Source organism: Cucumis melo, chromosome 11, assembly GCF_025177605.1.
Source record: "Cucumis melo cultivar AY chromosome 11, USDA_Cmelo_AY_1.0, whole genome shotgun sequence".
Taxonomy (NCBI): Eukaryota; Viridiplantae; Streptophyta; class Magnoliopsida; order Cucurbitales; family Cucurbitaceae; genus Cucumis; species Cucumis melo.
In genome coordinates this window covers 31,246,318-31,261,473 of record NC_066867.1, presented here as the reverse complement: position 1 = coordinate 31,261,473, position 15,156 = coordinate 31,246,318, and the positions used below count along the sequence as shown (strand labels likewise).

Genomic DNA, 15,156 nt, shown 5'->3' with positions numbered 1-15,156 from the left:
AAAAAAATTATGAAAATAGAGTATATGTCACTATAGTTTCTAAAGCGTAAAAGTAGTAAATTTAAAAGTGGATAACCCTCTCATAGCTATTCGATAACTTTCTGATACCCTCTGATAATCGTTCGATAGCCATCATATTTGTCATATTCATAATATGCAAATAATTTTTATCTGGCTAGATGGAAAGCATATAAATGACAACATTACTATTTAAATTTCAACTAATAAAAGTTTGTTATAAGGCCACGTACGTCCTTGAAAATCATGACCACAAAATGACCTTCCAAATAGAAAAATAGAATCCAAACTACAACTCCCCCAAATGAAATGAAATGCGTCACAAAAACATTGTATGAATTTCGTCATAGCAAATGTCATTCCTAAACCATCCAAATCTTCAACTTTCCTATTAAACCAACCTCACATCCCTTACATGTTCTATCCTATCCACAATATGAATAACACAACACCACCCAATCCCCGTCGTGTCCTGTTAATTACATATTCTGCTCAAGGGCACATTAATCCTACTCTCCAACTCGCCAAGCGCCTCATCCGCCACGGGGATCTCCATGTCACCTTCCTCACCTCCCTATCTGCCTACCGCCGCATGGGTCAAACCCCAACTCTCCCACATCTCTCATTTGCCTTCTTTTCCGATGGCTACGACGACGGTTTCAAACCTGGTGACGACATTGACCATTACGTGTCGGAGCTTGAGCGTTGTGGTTCTGATGCTTTGAAGAATATAATCCAGGAGAGTAGAAACCAAGGTCAACCCTTCACTTGTATTGTGTATTCCATACTCCTCCCTTGGGTGGCTACGGTGGCACGTTCCCTCGATGTTGCGTCGGTTCTTCTTTGGATTCAACCCGCGGTCGTTTTCGCGTTGTATTACTATTACTTCAACGGATATTACGACGAAATTCAAAGGATTATCTCTGGGGATGATCCTAGTTCTTCAATGAGTATTAAATTGCCTGGGCTTCCGTTGTTGAGTGCTCGTGATCTTCCATCATTTTTTGGTGGTTCAGATGTTTATGCTTTTGCACTCATAATATTTAGGAAGCAATTTGAATTACTAGAAGAAGAAGAGAGTAATCCAAAGATTTTAATCAATACATTTGAAGAGCTGGAGAAGGATGCAGTGAAAGCAATTAAGAAATTTCATTTGATGCCTATCGGACCATTGATTCCATCTGTTTTTCTTGACGGAACTGACCCATCAGAAGCTTCTTCTGGCTGTGATCTATATCGATCTACGAGCAGGTATGAACAAATATGTTTGACTCAAAAACAAAAAACAGAATGATTGCCAAAATGGTCACATCTTCCTTTTTTATTTTTTGAAATTTGAAATGAAAATAGATATATAGTGGAAAATTTTGGAGGAAGAGATACACAATTATTTACAACATCATGATGTAAACTGACGTATCAGTTTATGCGTAAAAGGGTTTAGCCATCTCTACTTGAGATAAAAGAAATGGTAACAGTCATCTTATATAAATCTCCTACATAATTAAAATTTATATTCTTAACAGTTATATCGACTGGTTGAACTCGAAACCTAAAGCATCTGTTGTCTACGTATCATCGGGAAGCATTACAAAATTATCAAATCAACAAAAAGAGGAGATGGCGAGAGGATTATTAAGTACAAAAAGACCATTTTTATGGGTTATCCGAGACACTGAAGCAGAAGAAGATTCATTAAGCTTTAAAGAGAAACTAGAAACTCAAGGGAAAATAGTCCCATGGTGTTCTCAACTTGAGGTTCTCTCAAGTCCAGCCACAGGCTGTTTTCTCACACATTGTGGTTGGAATTCTTGTTTGGAGAGTCTGGCTTGCGGCGTTCCAACCGTGGCGTTTCCACAGTGGTCCGATCAAGCGACCAACACTAAGATCATTCAGGACTTGTCAGAGACCGGGGTGAGGTTAGAGGCGGGGGAAGACGGCGTGGTTAAGGGAGAGGAGATAGAAAGGTGCTTGACGTTGGTAATGGGAGATTCAAAGAAAGGAGAGGACATAAGGAGGAATGCTTTGAAATGGAAGAAGTTGGCTAAGGAAGCTGCTAGTGAGGGTGGTTCATCATTTGCCAATTTCAAAGCTTTTGTGGATCAAGTATGTTCTTAGATATTGTTGAATTAAAGATGCAATCCATCATGAAATTTCGAGAAAATTTCTAGTACTGACATTATGATCTTAGTGTCGTGGGGTTGGAGGACATTATTGTCATATCTATTTAATATTTATGAGGACATATTTCTGATATGAATGAAGTCTAAAAGACAAAATGTGTAATAAAATTAAAAACACGTTTAGAAAAGAAAAATATTTAGTAGTTGGTTTGTTGCTATTATTTGTATATCACGTTCGAAAAGATGACGATAGATTATGAATCCATCTCTTATTAATAATAGTTCAGTTTATATGTATCTCAACTAATTTTATCACACAATCATTAACACACTATAATATTTGGGTATCAAAAAAATTCGTAAAAGACAGGTAAGCAATATGAATTGAACATATCATGATTTTTTAATCAATTATTAAAAGTCATATCTTTTTTTTCTATTAGATAAATCTACGATGATTTTATGAAGTAAATATTGTTCATTAAATGCTATTAATATTTGAGAAAGTATGTCTTTACTCAAAAGGTACAAAATAAGAGTACGATTCATATAATTTTCAAAAATTGAATGAGACACTATATGAAAAAAAAAAATGTCGCAAAACACCTTTATCAATATATATAAATTACATTAATGTGTTTATATTAATGTAATGTGTGGGGTAAAGTCCTATCAATGAATATCCATTGTCATTTTTTTCAAGAAATATCACATATTACAACAAAGGCAACGAAAGTCGAGTATACTTTTAATAAACATAAAACTCAAACAATGATACATTGATATGAAATTAATGTACTAAGATAAAATTAGGTATATCAACATCACATCGTAAAGCTAAGGCTACATGTATATAATTTGATGTATGATTAATATACCTATTTATGAGTATTCTATTGAATACGTGAGAATTGAGTACATGTGATTGAATGACACACCTCATACATGTCTAATAGTTTAAAATTAGGTTAACATCAAATTAATAATAATAAAACAAAACAAACTTTGAATTAAATTTCAAATTTGCCACCCTAATTTCTTTATGTTTTTGAGGTAGAGACCCACTTTTCAAAATTATTTTCCTAGTAATATCGTACACGTAGTTGTATTATGTCACATCCTAACTCTCAATTCCAAATCCATTAATTGTCGTAGATTTTATTAGTTCAATCCACCGTTGTAAACTTAGTACATCATTTTTGTTGCCTCTTCAAAAGTAGCAAGTATAGATCTTAAAATTATTCGACTCTAAATTTTATTTTTTATTTAGTTGCTTGAATTTTGGATTTATCATTTTCCTTATCTACGTAAATTTGTTTTATTTTTCTATCAAACTTATAAAATATTTTTGTATTTAGGCATGTTAAAAAGTTATTGAAATTAAATTCAAGGTATATTAAAAAGTTCATTAATTAAAATCATATTGGTCTTATCATAGTTTTTGGCTCCATTGTTTTCTTTTCTTTTCTTTTTTTATTTTTTCTTTCTTTTCTAACAATTTATATTATAGTGACATATGAGAGAGAGAAAAAAAGAAGATTCATCAAAATGATGTATTGACAAACTAAAACATCATGACATGCTAACGTTACATACAAAAATGGCAAAGTTCAAAATCAATTAGAAATTATTCAAAGAACGGCAAAATCCAATCAATAAACAAAATCAAACAAACAGGGAGAGAGATGTCTTGCCTATGATCGTCTAGAAAACGAAGGTTAGATTTTTGGTTTGTTGGTGAGGGGCTTCTATGAATTATCTATGTATGCTCTTCACTAACTTCCTAAATTTGAATCATAACAAATGTAATTTTTTTTTCTTGAATTATCAAGATGAGTAAGATCTTTTAGGTGGCTCAAGAGTTATCATTATTGAATTGGATTACTAGAGTAACCCAACAATTGTTTTAGATTATCATAACCCTTATTCTCCTCTCTCATTCTTCTTAAACATTTTGTAACTCTCTGTAAAATTACTTTTTTAGTAACTCTCTGTAAAATTACTTTTTTATCTAAATACATGATATAATATAATTAGATTTATCTTTGTAATTTTTGTTTTTTTAATACACTATCAAATTTGTAACTAAACTTAAAAGAATAAACTCTAAAATTGACGTTAGCACTATTTGGAAAAGAAAACAAAGAAAAGAAAAAGAAAATTCCGTTGAGAGGAATTGTACACAAAATTTCGGTTAACAAATTGGCGCGCCGTTTTCAGCCGTCTCCAAGCAACTCTTTCTTAGGGTTTATTCAATAGAGAAAAACCCTCAAGAGACTCTGCTTCCAAATCCTGAAATCCACAACCCTGCTCCCCAATTCCAACCTGTCATGGGCTCTTCCAAGAGAAAACTCGTCGAAGATGATTCCAGACAAGCTTCCCCCAAGCAACACAGAACCAATGTTCCCGCCATTGTTGAACACGAACCAGTTGCGTGTCTTCACGATGTCTCCTACCCTGAGGGTTCTTTTAATCCTCTCCCATCATCAAGTCTATCTTCGACTGGAGAGAAGTTGGAACCGGCTAAGGTTTTCCCTTTCTCTCTCGACCCTTTTCAGTCTGAGGCTATCAAGTGCTTGGAAACTGGAGAATCTGTCATGGTAATTTAACTTTTTATCCAGCCAATTTTTCATTGGTTTCTTTGGGTTTTGTTCGAGTTCAATGACGGGGTTTTATTGTTCTATGGAGATACTTCGTATTAACATTTTTATGTGTGTGAAAGAAATTAATTGTACTGTTTTCTTAGTGGAACTTGTGTTTGTTGAAATGAATGCATTCGGCCTTTATGTTACTAAACTATTATACGCGGAATACTATACTTGCGTAGCTTCTGCTCCGTTCACAAGTATTGGGAAGGAGGTTGAATTTGATCATGTTTTTCATTAGTTGTATTTCAAGCCCCTCGAGCAACCCCTTCAACTGTAGTTTGGTGGATTGTCACAACTTTTTACTATGTAGAGTTCAGTAAGTGATAATTTAGTTATTTTGACAGGTGTCTGCCCATACATCAGCTGGTAAAACTGTTGTGGCATTGTATGCAATTGCCATGTCTCTCCGGAATAAACAACGTGTCATATACACCTCACCAATAAAGGCCCTCAGCAACCAAAAATATAGGGAATTTAAAGAAGAATTCTCAGATGTTGGTTTAATGACGGGGGATGTGACAATTGATCCAAATGCGTCTTGTCTGGTGTGTTTCTTGGCTTTTATTCACTACTTCACTTTTTTAGGATTCTAAAATTTAAACCATTGGTAAATGGGTGGTTTTTTCAACTTTAGGTCATGACGACAGAAATTTGGCGAAGCATGCAGTACAAAGGATCAGAGGTTACGCGGGAAGTGGCATGGATTATTTTTGATGAAGTACATTACATGCGTGATCGGGAGCGAGGTGTTGTTTGGGAAGAGAGCATTGTCATGGCTCCAAAGAATGCTCGATTTGTTTTCCTCTCAGCAACTGTACCAAATGCAAAAGAATTTGCTGATTGGGTTGCAAAGGTTTCTCCGCTTCTTGGTTCAATCTTGTTACCAGTAATTAGTTGAAAATGAAAATACCCTTTCGATCAACTGCAAAAAGAGCTAAAATGATAATTTTGTAATGTTCTATTCTTGGAAGCTCATGTTGGTTATTTTTTTTGGCATGATGCTGATGGGAGCTTTAACATCAAATTTGTCCGTCCTTCCCATTTATCAGACCCTATATTAATTTTGTAGACTGTCCTTCCACTGCATAATTTTTATTTTTATAGGAAATAGGGAATGGATTGATCTTGGAGAAAGAAACTTTGGCATTAGGTTTTGACATTAGATGGCTTGCCTTACTCTGTAAAGTTCATTTTATATGAGTTATATGGCATTTTCAATACATTTATTTTATAAGAAGGAATAAATAAATGTATAAGAAATTGTGAGGTCATGTTGTAGATGTGTTAATATGCGGTTTGGTTGATTCCTATTAATGCAGGTCCACCAACAACCATGCCATATTGTTTATACTGACTATCGGCCAACGCCTCTTCAACACTATATTTTCCCATCTGGAAGTGAAGGCTTATACTTGGTGGTTGATGAAAAGGGGCATTTTCGCGAGGATAGCTTTCAAAGAGCTTTAAATGCACTTGTCCCTGTTAGTGACGGCGACAAGAAAAAGGAAAATAATGGGAAGTGGCAGAAGAGTTTGACTTTGGGCAAAACCGGTGAAGAAAGTGATATATTTAAGATGGTGAAGATGATTATTCAGCGACAATATGATCCTGTTATACTTTTCAGCTTTAGCAAAAGAGAATGTGAATTTCTGGCAATGCAGGTATGTCCTATGGTGTTATTGTGGTTGGTTAGTCGATCCCTACTAGGCAACTACTTGTTTGTGGTCTTTGTTTAATGGACTTTTTAGATGTGGTATCATCATTAGAAATTTGATGCCTATTAAGGATCCAAGTTATGGTGGTAGATAGTCGCTTTGGGGACATCCGATAAAATTTGAAGATATGATGGTAGATATCACTTTATAGTTTATTTATTTTATTTTTCTTTGAAGCGAAACTACTTTCTTTCAAGGGTGAAAAACTTAAAACGAGTGAAGATTTAGATACCCAACAGAGGCAGGAGATATGAAAGAAAAAGCTCCTATTAGATAATCTTGAAAACGGAGGTATGACTTTCATCACAAAACTCTTGGAAAAGTATGCCAAGATGAAGCCGAAGGAAAAAAACAGAATAAAAAAAACAGAAAATTCTTTGTCAACGTTGTCATAAGATCTATTGCGTGAATGCATGACAGAGGCATTTCCATGAATAAGCTCTCACTCTCAGTAGTAATTGTTCAGGATTTTAAGAAACGTAGAACCCTGAGGATGATTACAGACAGAAAGGGGAGGCGGTTTGCTTTCAGTTTATCATTATCTAAATAATAAGATTTGCATGTTGGTTATGTTGTCAAGCTTTTTGAAAGGAGACTGTTTGGTTTCTGACTCGCCTGTTGTTAACTATTGTATATGGGTCATTGCTTCTTTCCTTTCTGTTAAGTTTGTCATGGTTTCCTTGTTTGTTACAGATGGCAAAATTGGATCTAAACGGTGATGATGAAAAGGTGAACATAGAAACCATCTTTTGGAGTGCTATGGATATGCTTTCAGATGATGATAAGAAGCTCCCGCAGGCAAGCCACTCATCTTCAACAAAGTTTTGTATAAAAAACCGAGGTTGCAATTTTAGAGTAGGGTGTGGACTAATAGGCTATTTTTGGGGACTAAGAGATTTAGCAAGTAGTTTTGTCCCTAGCTAGGCATAATGTGTCTCTTTGGGCTTCAATAGCTATAGGCTAAAGAGTTCTGTCATTATTCGTTTGGACTTGATTGTAGCCTTCTTTCTGTATAGCTATTAGCAGCTAGTCATTGATGCTTTTTTCTGGAGCTGATTTTCTGTATGCCCCTTTTGTCTTGTTTCTTTTTCATGTTTCTCAATGAAAGCATGTTTTATCATAAAATATAGTTTACTTTAGATTTTACAGTTAATGGGGAAATTTGAAGGAATTCGGATTTTCTTGATATCTTTGGTTGGTGAAAACTTTGTAGCTTTTTAATTATACGATTGATACGAAATTTAAACAGCTATGCAATTCTAGGTGTAACTTCTTGGTTTCTTTCCTTTTTTGGTCAGAGTTTCTTCTCCCTTTACTATGTAACTAGGTCAAGTATATTTGACGTATGTTTTCCAACCTTCGAGTTCTGTTTCCTAAGTTGCATGCAAACCTGACTAGCAGATCGAGATCTGCTAGTTAATGTCTAGCTGTGCAGGTACTATGACTTGTGTTTATTCTGGTATTAGAAAAACATTTGGATGACAGATTATTTGTTCATAAGAATTGCTGCTTAATTGATTAATATGTGTCTTGTTTCTTTAAAATTTAATCGGCCTTCCTTTTTCTATTGCTTTCAAATAGGTCTCAAATATGTTGCCTCTCTTGAAGCGTGGAATAGGGGTCCATCATTCTGGCTTGCTCCCTATTTTGAAGGAGGTGATCGAGATATTATTTCAAGAAGGGCTAATCAAGGTTAGAATTATGGGTCTAAAAAGAAATTTATTTATTTATTAACCATCTGATTGATTGCTGTCTCACGTGGCTCTGGTATTGTAATTGTGTTGGGTGTTAGTTGTGACCTTGTTTTATTAACCATTAAGGCAAGAGAAAGGTGCCTCGTCTCGAGAAGGTGCATATCTTGTGTGTCTACCCCTGCCTTAGTTATCTCTTCTTCATCCTCTTCATCTGCTTTAGTTATTTTTTCTTTGATGATATAGTTTCTTATCTTCAAATAAAAAAAATAGTTATAAGAAAAGTAAAATAATAAACAGAAAATAAGACACTTTGTACGCTTCAACTGCTACTGATTACTTTTTGTCATGATTTCTCTTCTAATTAGACTGCATTTAAAGAGCAAAGAAATAAACATTTTATATTTAATACTGTAGAATATTTGATTTCTTTTTGTCATGTTATATTTTAAATTCCTTGGTCATTAAAACGTTGTCTTTAGTGTTTGTTTGCCACAGAGACCTTCAGCATTGGTTTAAACATGCCTGCAAAAACTGTAGTATTCAGTAATGTTCGTAAGTTTGATGGGGATAAATTTAGATGGTTATCAAGTGGTGAGTATATACAAATGAGTGGTCGAGCTGGACGGAGAGGAATTGATAAACGTGGAATATGTATCCTCATGGTGGACGAGAAGCTGGAACCTTCAACTGCTAAAATGATGCTTAAAGGAAATGCAGATTGCTTGAACAGGTAGCTGCAGTATGGTTTCACTTTTCAATATGTCAGAATCAATAATACTGTCATAAAGTTCTTACGTGTAAGCAGCGGATATGCTATGTTAGGAAGTACAGGGAATGTTGCAGAGTTTTCTCGCTATTCTCACTTCATTAGAAGGTTTTCCCCCCTCATCCAAATAGAATTGGTAAAATAAAATGTCTCCAGTGTGGAGAGGTGAAGTCCCTATAGCGATGAATTGGAATTGAAAATATCTGACGAAGAAAAAGTGCATTTACATCCATTTCCATAAACTTTCTTTTTAATAACAATAATAATAAAAACATTATTATTATGGTTCAAATGGAACCTACTTAGGAATTAATTTCTTAGGAAACTTCCAAATCTAGTAGAGTTAGGCGGGTTGTCCTGTGAAATTTGTCGAGGTGCGTGTAAGTTGGTCCGAACACTTATAATATAAAATAATAATTATAATAATAACAAAGTGGGAATAATTATGGACACTGCAGCATCGAGGGAAAGAACATTAGAGTTTCTAGAGTATTTAGCACATTCTAGGCCCTTGATAATTGGGTCAAATTTCCCTCATTATGGAACTGGTAAACAATAGTCCAAAGAATAATTTAGTTGCTAAGCAGAAATATCAGCCATTAAGTTACCTGGCTAACCAAGATGTACCATAGACGATATTACATTATGCATTGTATTCTTTATTTTTCTATTAATCAAAGTTGCTTTTAGCAAGAAACAAAAAGATGAGATCAATTTCTGTGTTTAATTGTGCCTATAAGGTTGTGCATTAGAGCGTCGCCTTGTTCCCACATCTTATTTTTTTTAATTGTTCTGCTGTTTAAATAAATTGGTCTGACATCTTATCCTTTTCTATATTTTAGTGCTTTTCACTTGAGCTATAACATGCTCTTGAATCAAATCCGTTCTGAAGATGGCAATCCTGAAAATCTGCTGCGTAATTCCTTCTACCAGTTCCAAGCCGACCGCAACATACCTAACCTCGAGGTTAGTTTTTGCAGATAAGGTGACTTGTAAAGAAAGAAGTTAAATGAAATAAAGAGAATCAATTCTTGGCAACTGAAAAGGGAATATGAGAATGGTGAAATAATGCGTTAGCATGGTTTTATTTAATGTTTTTCATCCTTTAAAATTGTTTTATCACTAAGCTTTTGAATTTTATTTGCACTTTGCAGAACATGGCATAGAGGAATTATTCATATTTTTTTGCTTATTTCTCTATTGGCTTCTTTATTACGCTCACTGTATAGAAGTTTGTCGAAGGAATTATTCATATTTTTACCATTAACCTCAGTGGTTTTTATTAGTTGAATATGATATCTTTCCCACGGCATATGCAACTTATCTAGTTATCTTCTTACCTACAAGTCTTTGATGATTGGCTTTGCTGAGAATTCTGCTCTAGTTTTTGTATAATTTGAAGGTCTGCTTTGTATATTAAATTTTCACTGATGTGAGAAATGCTTCTCCGATTCCCGTATGTCTACTTAATAGCTGCACTATATTATGATAATATATAAGATGTCATACTTATTATAGTTATTACTGCAGATAATATAAGATGGCACTACATTGTGAATTATGATTATATAAGGGGCACTCCTTTGTGGAGGAGCCTATAACACGTAGAAGATTGAACCATATTGTGGTGTGTACTGTTTTATGTAAGATGGCATACTAATTCTAGTTATTACTGCAGAAACAAGTGAAAAGCCTTGAAGAGGAGAGGGATTCCATAGTGATTGAAGAGGAAGATAATTTGAAGAATTATTATGATTTGCTAAATCAGTACAAAAGTTTAAAGAAGGATATTCGTGACATTGTGTTGTCTCCTAGATACTGCTTGCCATTTCTGCAACCTGGGAGGCTTGTATCTATAGAATGCAACAGTAATGATGAGATTTCTTCAACATTTTCCATAAAGGACCAGGTTACGTGGGGATTGATAATTAATTTTCAAAAAGTGAAAGGCGTTTCTGAAGGTGATGTATCAATAATTTCTCTTTCATTTATATTTTTTTATTCCAATTTTAGCTTTAAATTTTGTTCCGATTCTGAACTTTAATTTTTGTTCCAGAGGATGCTAGCATGAAACCAGAATCTGCAAACTACACTGTGGACGTTCTTACAAGATGCATTGTCAGTAAAGATGGCGTTGGGAAAAAAAATGTTAGGATCATTCAATTGAAAGAGCACGGAGAACCCCATGTTGTTTCTATACCAATATCTCAGGTATTGAGTTAGATGATCTATTATATGCACAATCTTCATGTGAACTGACAGTAGAGAATTAGAAATATTAGATCTCTTCCCGAAAGAGATTAGTAGAGATCAAAGGTTACCAAGATTAAGAGTGAGAAGATCTATACTAAAATTAAACACTAAATCGAAATTGTATTATTATTAAGACACATTTGTTTTTTAACATAACAAAAGTGATTTTGACCATTATAAAATGGCTCCCAAGTATAATATAAATTGTTTACATTATTCTCAGCTTCTGTCAGCTGCCGTTTTTATTTAATTTATTTATTTTTTGTTTACAACAGATCAATACTTTAGCTAGTATTCGTGTACTTATACCAAACGATCTTTTGCCGTTGGAAGCTCGAGAAAATACATTGAAGAAGATTTCTGAAGTTCTATCAAGATTTCCAAAGGGAGTGCCCCTTCTAGATCCAGAAGAGGATATGAAAGTACGCAACTCAATGCTGATACATTTTCTTTTATCTTTTTTGGTTGATGTGAGGATTTTTTTCTCTATTACATTGAAGTCTGTGGGATTCATATATGAAATCTTTGGTGGTACTTAGGTTAGTATAGCAAAATCTGTAAGTTTAAATTATTTTATCTCCAAACTTTTAAGTTTGTTCTTTTACTCATAAAATTCAATTCTAAGGCTGATAGATAAGTTGATTTTTTTAACTACATGGGTTAACCTAGTGGTAGATAGGGGGACATGATCTTGATAAAGGGCTAAGAGGTCGTGGGTTCAATCCATAGTAGCCACCTACCAAAGATTTAGTATTTTATGGATTTCCTTGACACCCAAGTGTTGTAGATTCAGATGGATTATCTCATGAGCTTAGTCGAGATGTGCTAAGCTCAAACAAACTAGCACGAACACTCGTGGATATTAAAAAGAAAAGAAAAAGAAGAAGAAGAAGAACATAGGTTTGTATTTAAAAATCTTAATATTTTGTTTAAGTCACTCTTAGACCGAAAGCTTAAGCCGATGGAGGTAAATTTGACATTGTATCATTACTTTCCAATTACAAAGACCTATTAAACACAAAATTAAACACAAAATTGTAAGTTAAGAAACTTGTTAGATACTGAAAATCTAAAGACCTATTAGGCACTCTTTAAAGTTTCGGTGTCTTTTTGACACAAACTTGAAAGTTCGTGGACTAAATTTGTTATTTAACCGATATATAATTGAATTCACTCGTCCACTAAAAAAACCAACTCTGATTTAGATTGAGCATTTGTTAGATGGAAGTATAATCTGGCATCTACTTGCCGCTACCGACCGTGCGTTCTTTCTAGATTTTAATTTATTTTCACTTCATTTGATATTCAGATCCAAAGTAGTTCATACAGAAAGGCTGTGCGTAGAACAGAGGCTTTGGAGAGCCTCTTTGACAAGCATGAGGTGGCAAGATCGACACTTGTTGAGGAGAAGCTCAAAGCATTACATCTGAAGCAGGAGTTAACAGCTAAAATCAGATCAATTAAGAAACAATTGCGTTCTTCTTCTGTATTGGCCTTCAAAGATGAACTGAAGGCCAGGAAACGAGTATTGCGGAGGCTTGGGTAATTGATCTTTTTTTCTTCTCTGACAACTCTTTAGGTTGTATTTCTTTTTTCAGTCACCAAATAGGTAACTATTTATTTATTGACGATTTTAAAAAGTTGGTGTAGTTTGTTCAGTTAATTTCAAATAATCTGGTTCTATGAGAGAATTCATCCATTGCAGCTTAATTCTTTTTGTTCCTTCCTTAGCGTAGGAGCTCTCCTTATGGACATATCATTTTATTAATAAAATAGTTCTCCGTAACAAATTTTTTAGATGTGTATGGTAAATGGTTGAAAACAGTATTGTTTACTTCGGTAATTCTGAATATTTTATTTTCATGGATACACCACTAAATGATTTGTTTAGAATGAAAATTCACAATTTTTTATGCAAAGAGTAGAGATTTACATAATTGTCCGACTTCATCCTTAATGACACGATCTCATATTTGGTTTCAACCTTCCAGTTTGGTGAGTGCGTTTGTATTCTAAGAATCTGTTATATTATGCGAAAGGAACTGTCTGTAATTTCTTGTCATGTATCATGGATTCAGAATAGTCTGGTTATCAGTTTGAATTGATTATTTAGATTTCATGACAGAATCACAATGTCATCCATTGTAGATGCGTTGACGTAACAGTATCTTATTTATTTTTTTCCCCACACTACAGTTACATCACAAGTGATGATGTCGTGGAACTGAAAGGCAAGGTTGCTTGCGAAATCAGTAGTGCAAATGAATTGACTCTTTCAGAGCTGATGTTCAATGGGGTTTTCAAGGACATAAAAGTGGAGGAAATTGTCGCTCTGCTGTCTTGTTTTGTTTGGCAAGAAAAACTTCAGGATGCAGCAAAGCCTAGGGAAGAGCTTGAGCTACTTTTCATTCAATTACAAGACACAGCTCGAAGGGTTGCTAAGGTCCAGCTTGAATGCAAGGTTAGCATTAGTTTCTATTTGTCCAAGTTCATTTACTCAATCCTTTTTGTTTACTCTCTATATTATTAAACTCAGCTAGTAACAAGTTCAAAGAAGTGTCGCATCGAGTTTTAGTTTCTTTTAATCTATTTGATGATAGATCAATGGATAAGGCACCTATTGCTTTTCATTAGATTGAAGCATTAATCCACCATCCCGAACTATATATATATATATATCCATTTGATGATGTTGATTTACTGTTCCCCATTAAGATAAATAGAACTTCTTGAATGACTCAAACTCATTTCGACTCTTTGGTGGGAAGGATTTCTTGTTACCCACCCCTATTTTTGTACCCCACTTAGATGAGAATGGTTGATGATAGATGTGTGTCGAATTGCAGGTCGAAATCGATGTAGAAGGCTTTGTGAGTTCATTTAGACCGGATATTATGGAGGCTGTATATGCTTGGGCAAAAGGATCCAAATTCTATGAGATAATGGAAATAACACAGGTTTTTGAGGGGAGCTTGATTAGAGCGATTAGAAGACTTGAAGAAGTTTTGCAACAACTTATATTGGCTTCAAAGTCCATTGGCGAAACTGAACTTGAAACCAAGTTTGAAGAGGCTGTTTCCAAAATCAAGAGGGATATTGTCTTTGCTGCTTCTTTGTACTTGTAGTTGTTTCCCTTATCCTTTTCTATTCCATTTTTTTGTATAACATTGAGTGGTTAATTTATAATTATATGCGGCTCTTTGTAAATTTTCTTATACTTTTTTTTTAAAAAAGAACCTTTCTAGGTGATATTTTGCTCCAATTTTGTCATATTCGAAAATAACACTTTGTTTTATTATGTTTATTACGAATTGGTTTTTTTAAATTAAAATAATAATAAAAATTCTCACTCCATCCCTATCTCTCCCTCTGTTCATTGCTAATATTTGAACTTTAGTCCACAATAAAATGTAAAACAATCAAAGACTTGGGTAAGAAGAAAAGAGAAGACTTGAGCAGAGAATTCCAAACAGCAAATTAAATGCCATGTCGAATGAACTAAATTTAATATCAATGACTTTGTATTTCTTTTTTGGTTATACATTCAAGTTTTCAACAACATTCATTGTTCTTCATAAGGTAAGATACTGCACTTAAACTACTTATTACGCTAAAATTGGATAGCACAAATAAATATAGATTGAAGCTTCATTGTAAACTTGAAACCATTTTCTTAAAATAGTCAACTAAATTAATGAACAAAAGTAAAATACAATTTGGATTGTTCTTCAAATTAAAAAAAAAAGAAGGAAATAAAAATCTTAGTTTAGATGGAAGAATCATATGCATGATGGTGATGCCATTGCCATGTGGTTAGTTGAAAGGAACGCGGTCGCGTAATGTTGTTTCATTTTATTTTAATTAATAATGTGGTTTTTCACCAAATCCAATCTATATTTTTATTGTTTTAATATTTGTATCGCACCATAACTAATTAAA

At 33.9% G+C, this 15,156-nt stretch overlaps 2 protein-coding genes across 2 annotated transcripts; both read left to right on the top strand.

The window, feature by feature from the left end:
• Nucleotides 1-339: 339 nt before the first annotated feature.
• On the top strand, nt 340-2,356 carry LOC103497669 (phloretin 4'-O-glucosyltransferase-like). The gene is made up of 2 exons (XM_008459922.3): nt 340-1,269; nt 1,545-2,356. The coding sequence occupies exons 1-2, from the start codon at nt 353-355 to the stop codon at nt 2,134-2,136; spliced, it is 1,509 nt and encodes a 502-aa protein (XP_008458144.2). The 5' UTR covers nt 340-352; the 3' UTR covers nt 2,137-2,356.
• Nucleotides 2,357-4,328: 1,972 nt separating this feature from the next.
• Nucleotides 4,329-14,521, top strand: LOC103497670 (DExH-box ATP-dependent RNA helicase DExH9). The gene is made up of 14 exons (XM_008459923.3): nt 4,329-4,741; nt 5,134-5,334; nt 5,424-5,642; nt 6,109-6,450; nt 7,198-7,302; nt 8,086-8,196; nt 8,678-8,928; nt 9,807-9,930; nt 10,643-10,925; nt 11,021-11,175; nt 11,493-11,639; nt 12,527-12,759; nt 13,414-13,678; nt 14,064-14,521. The coding sequence occupies exons 1-14, from the start codon at nt 4,472-4,474 to the stop codon at nt 14,340-14,342; spliced, it is 2,985 nt and encodes a 994-aa protein (XP_008458145.1). The 5' UTR covers nt 4,329-4,471; the 3' UTR covers nt 14,343-14,521.
• The last annotated feature ends 635 nt before the right edge of the window (nt 14,522-15,156 follow it).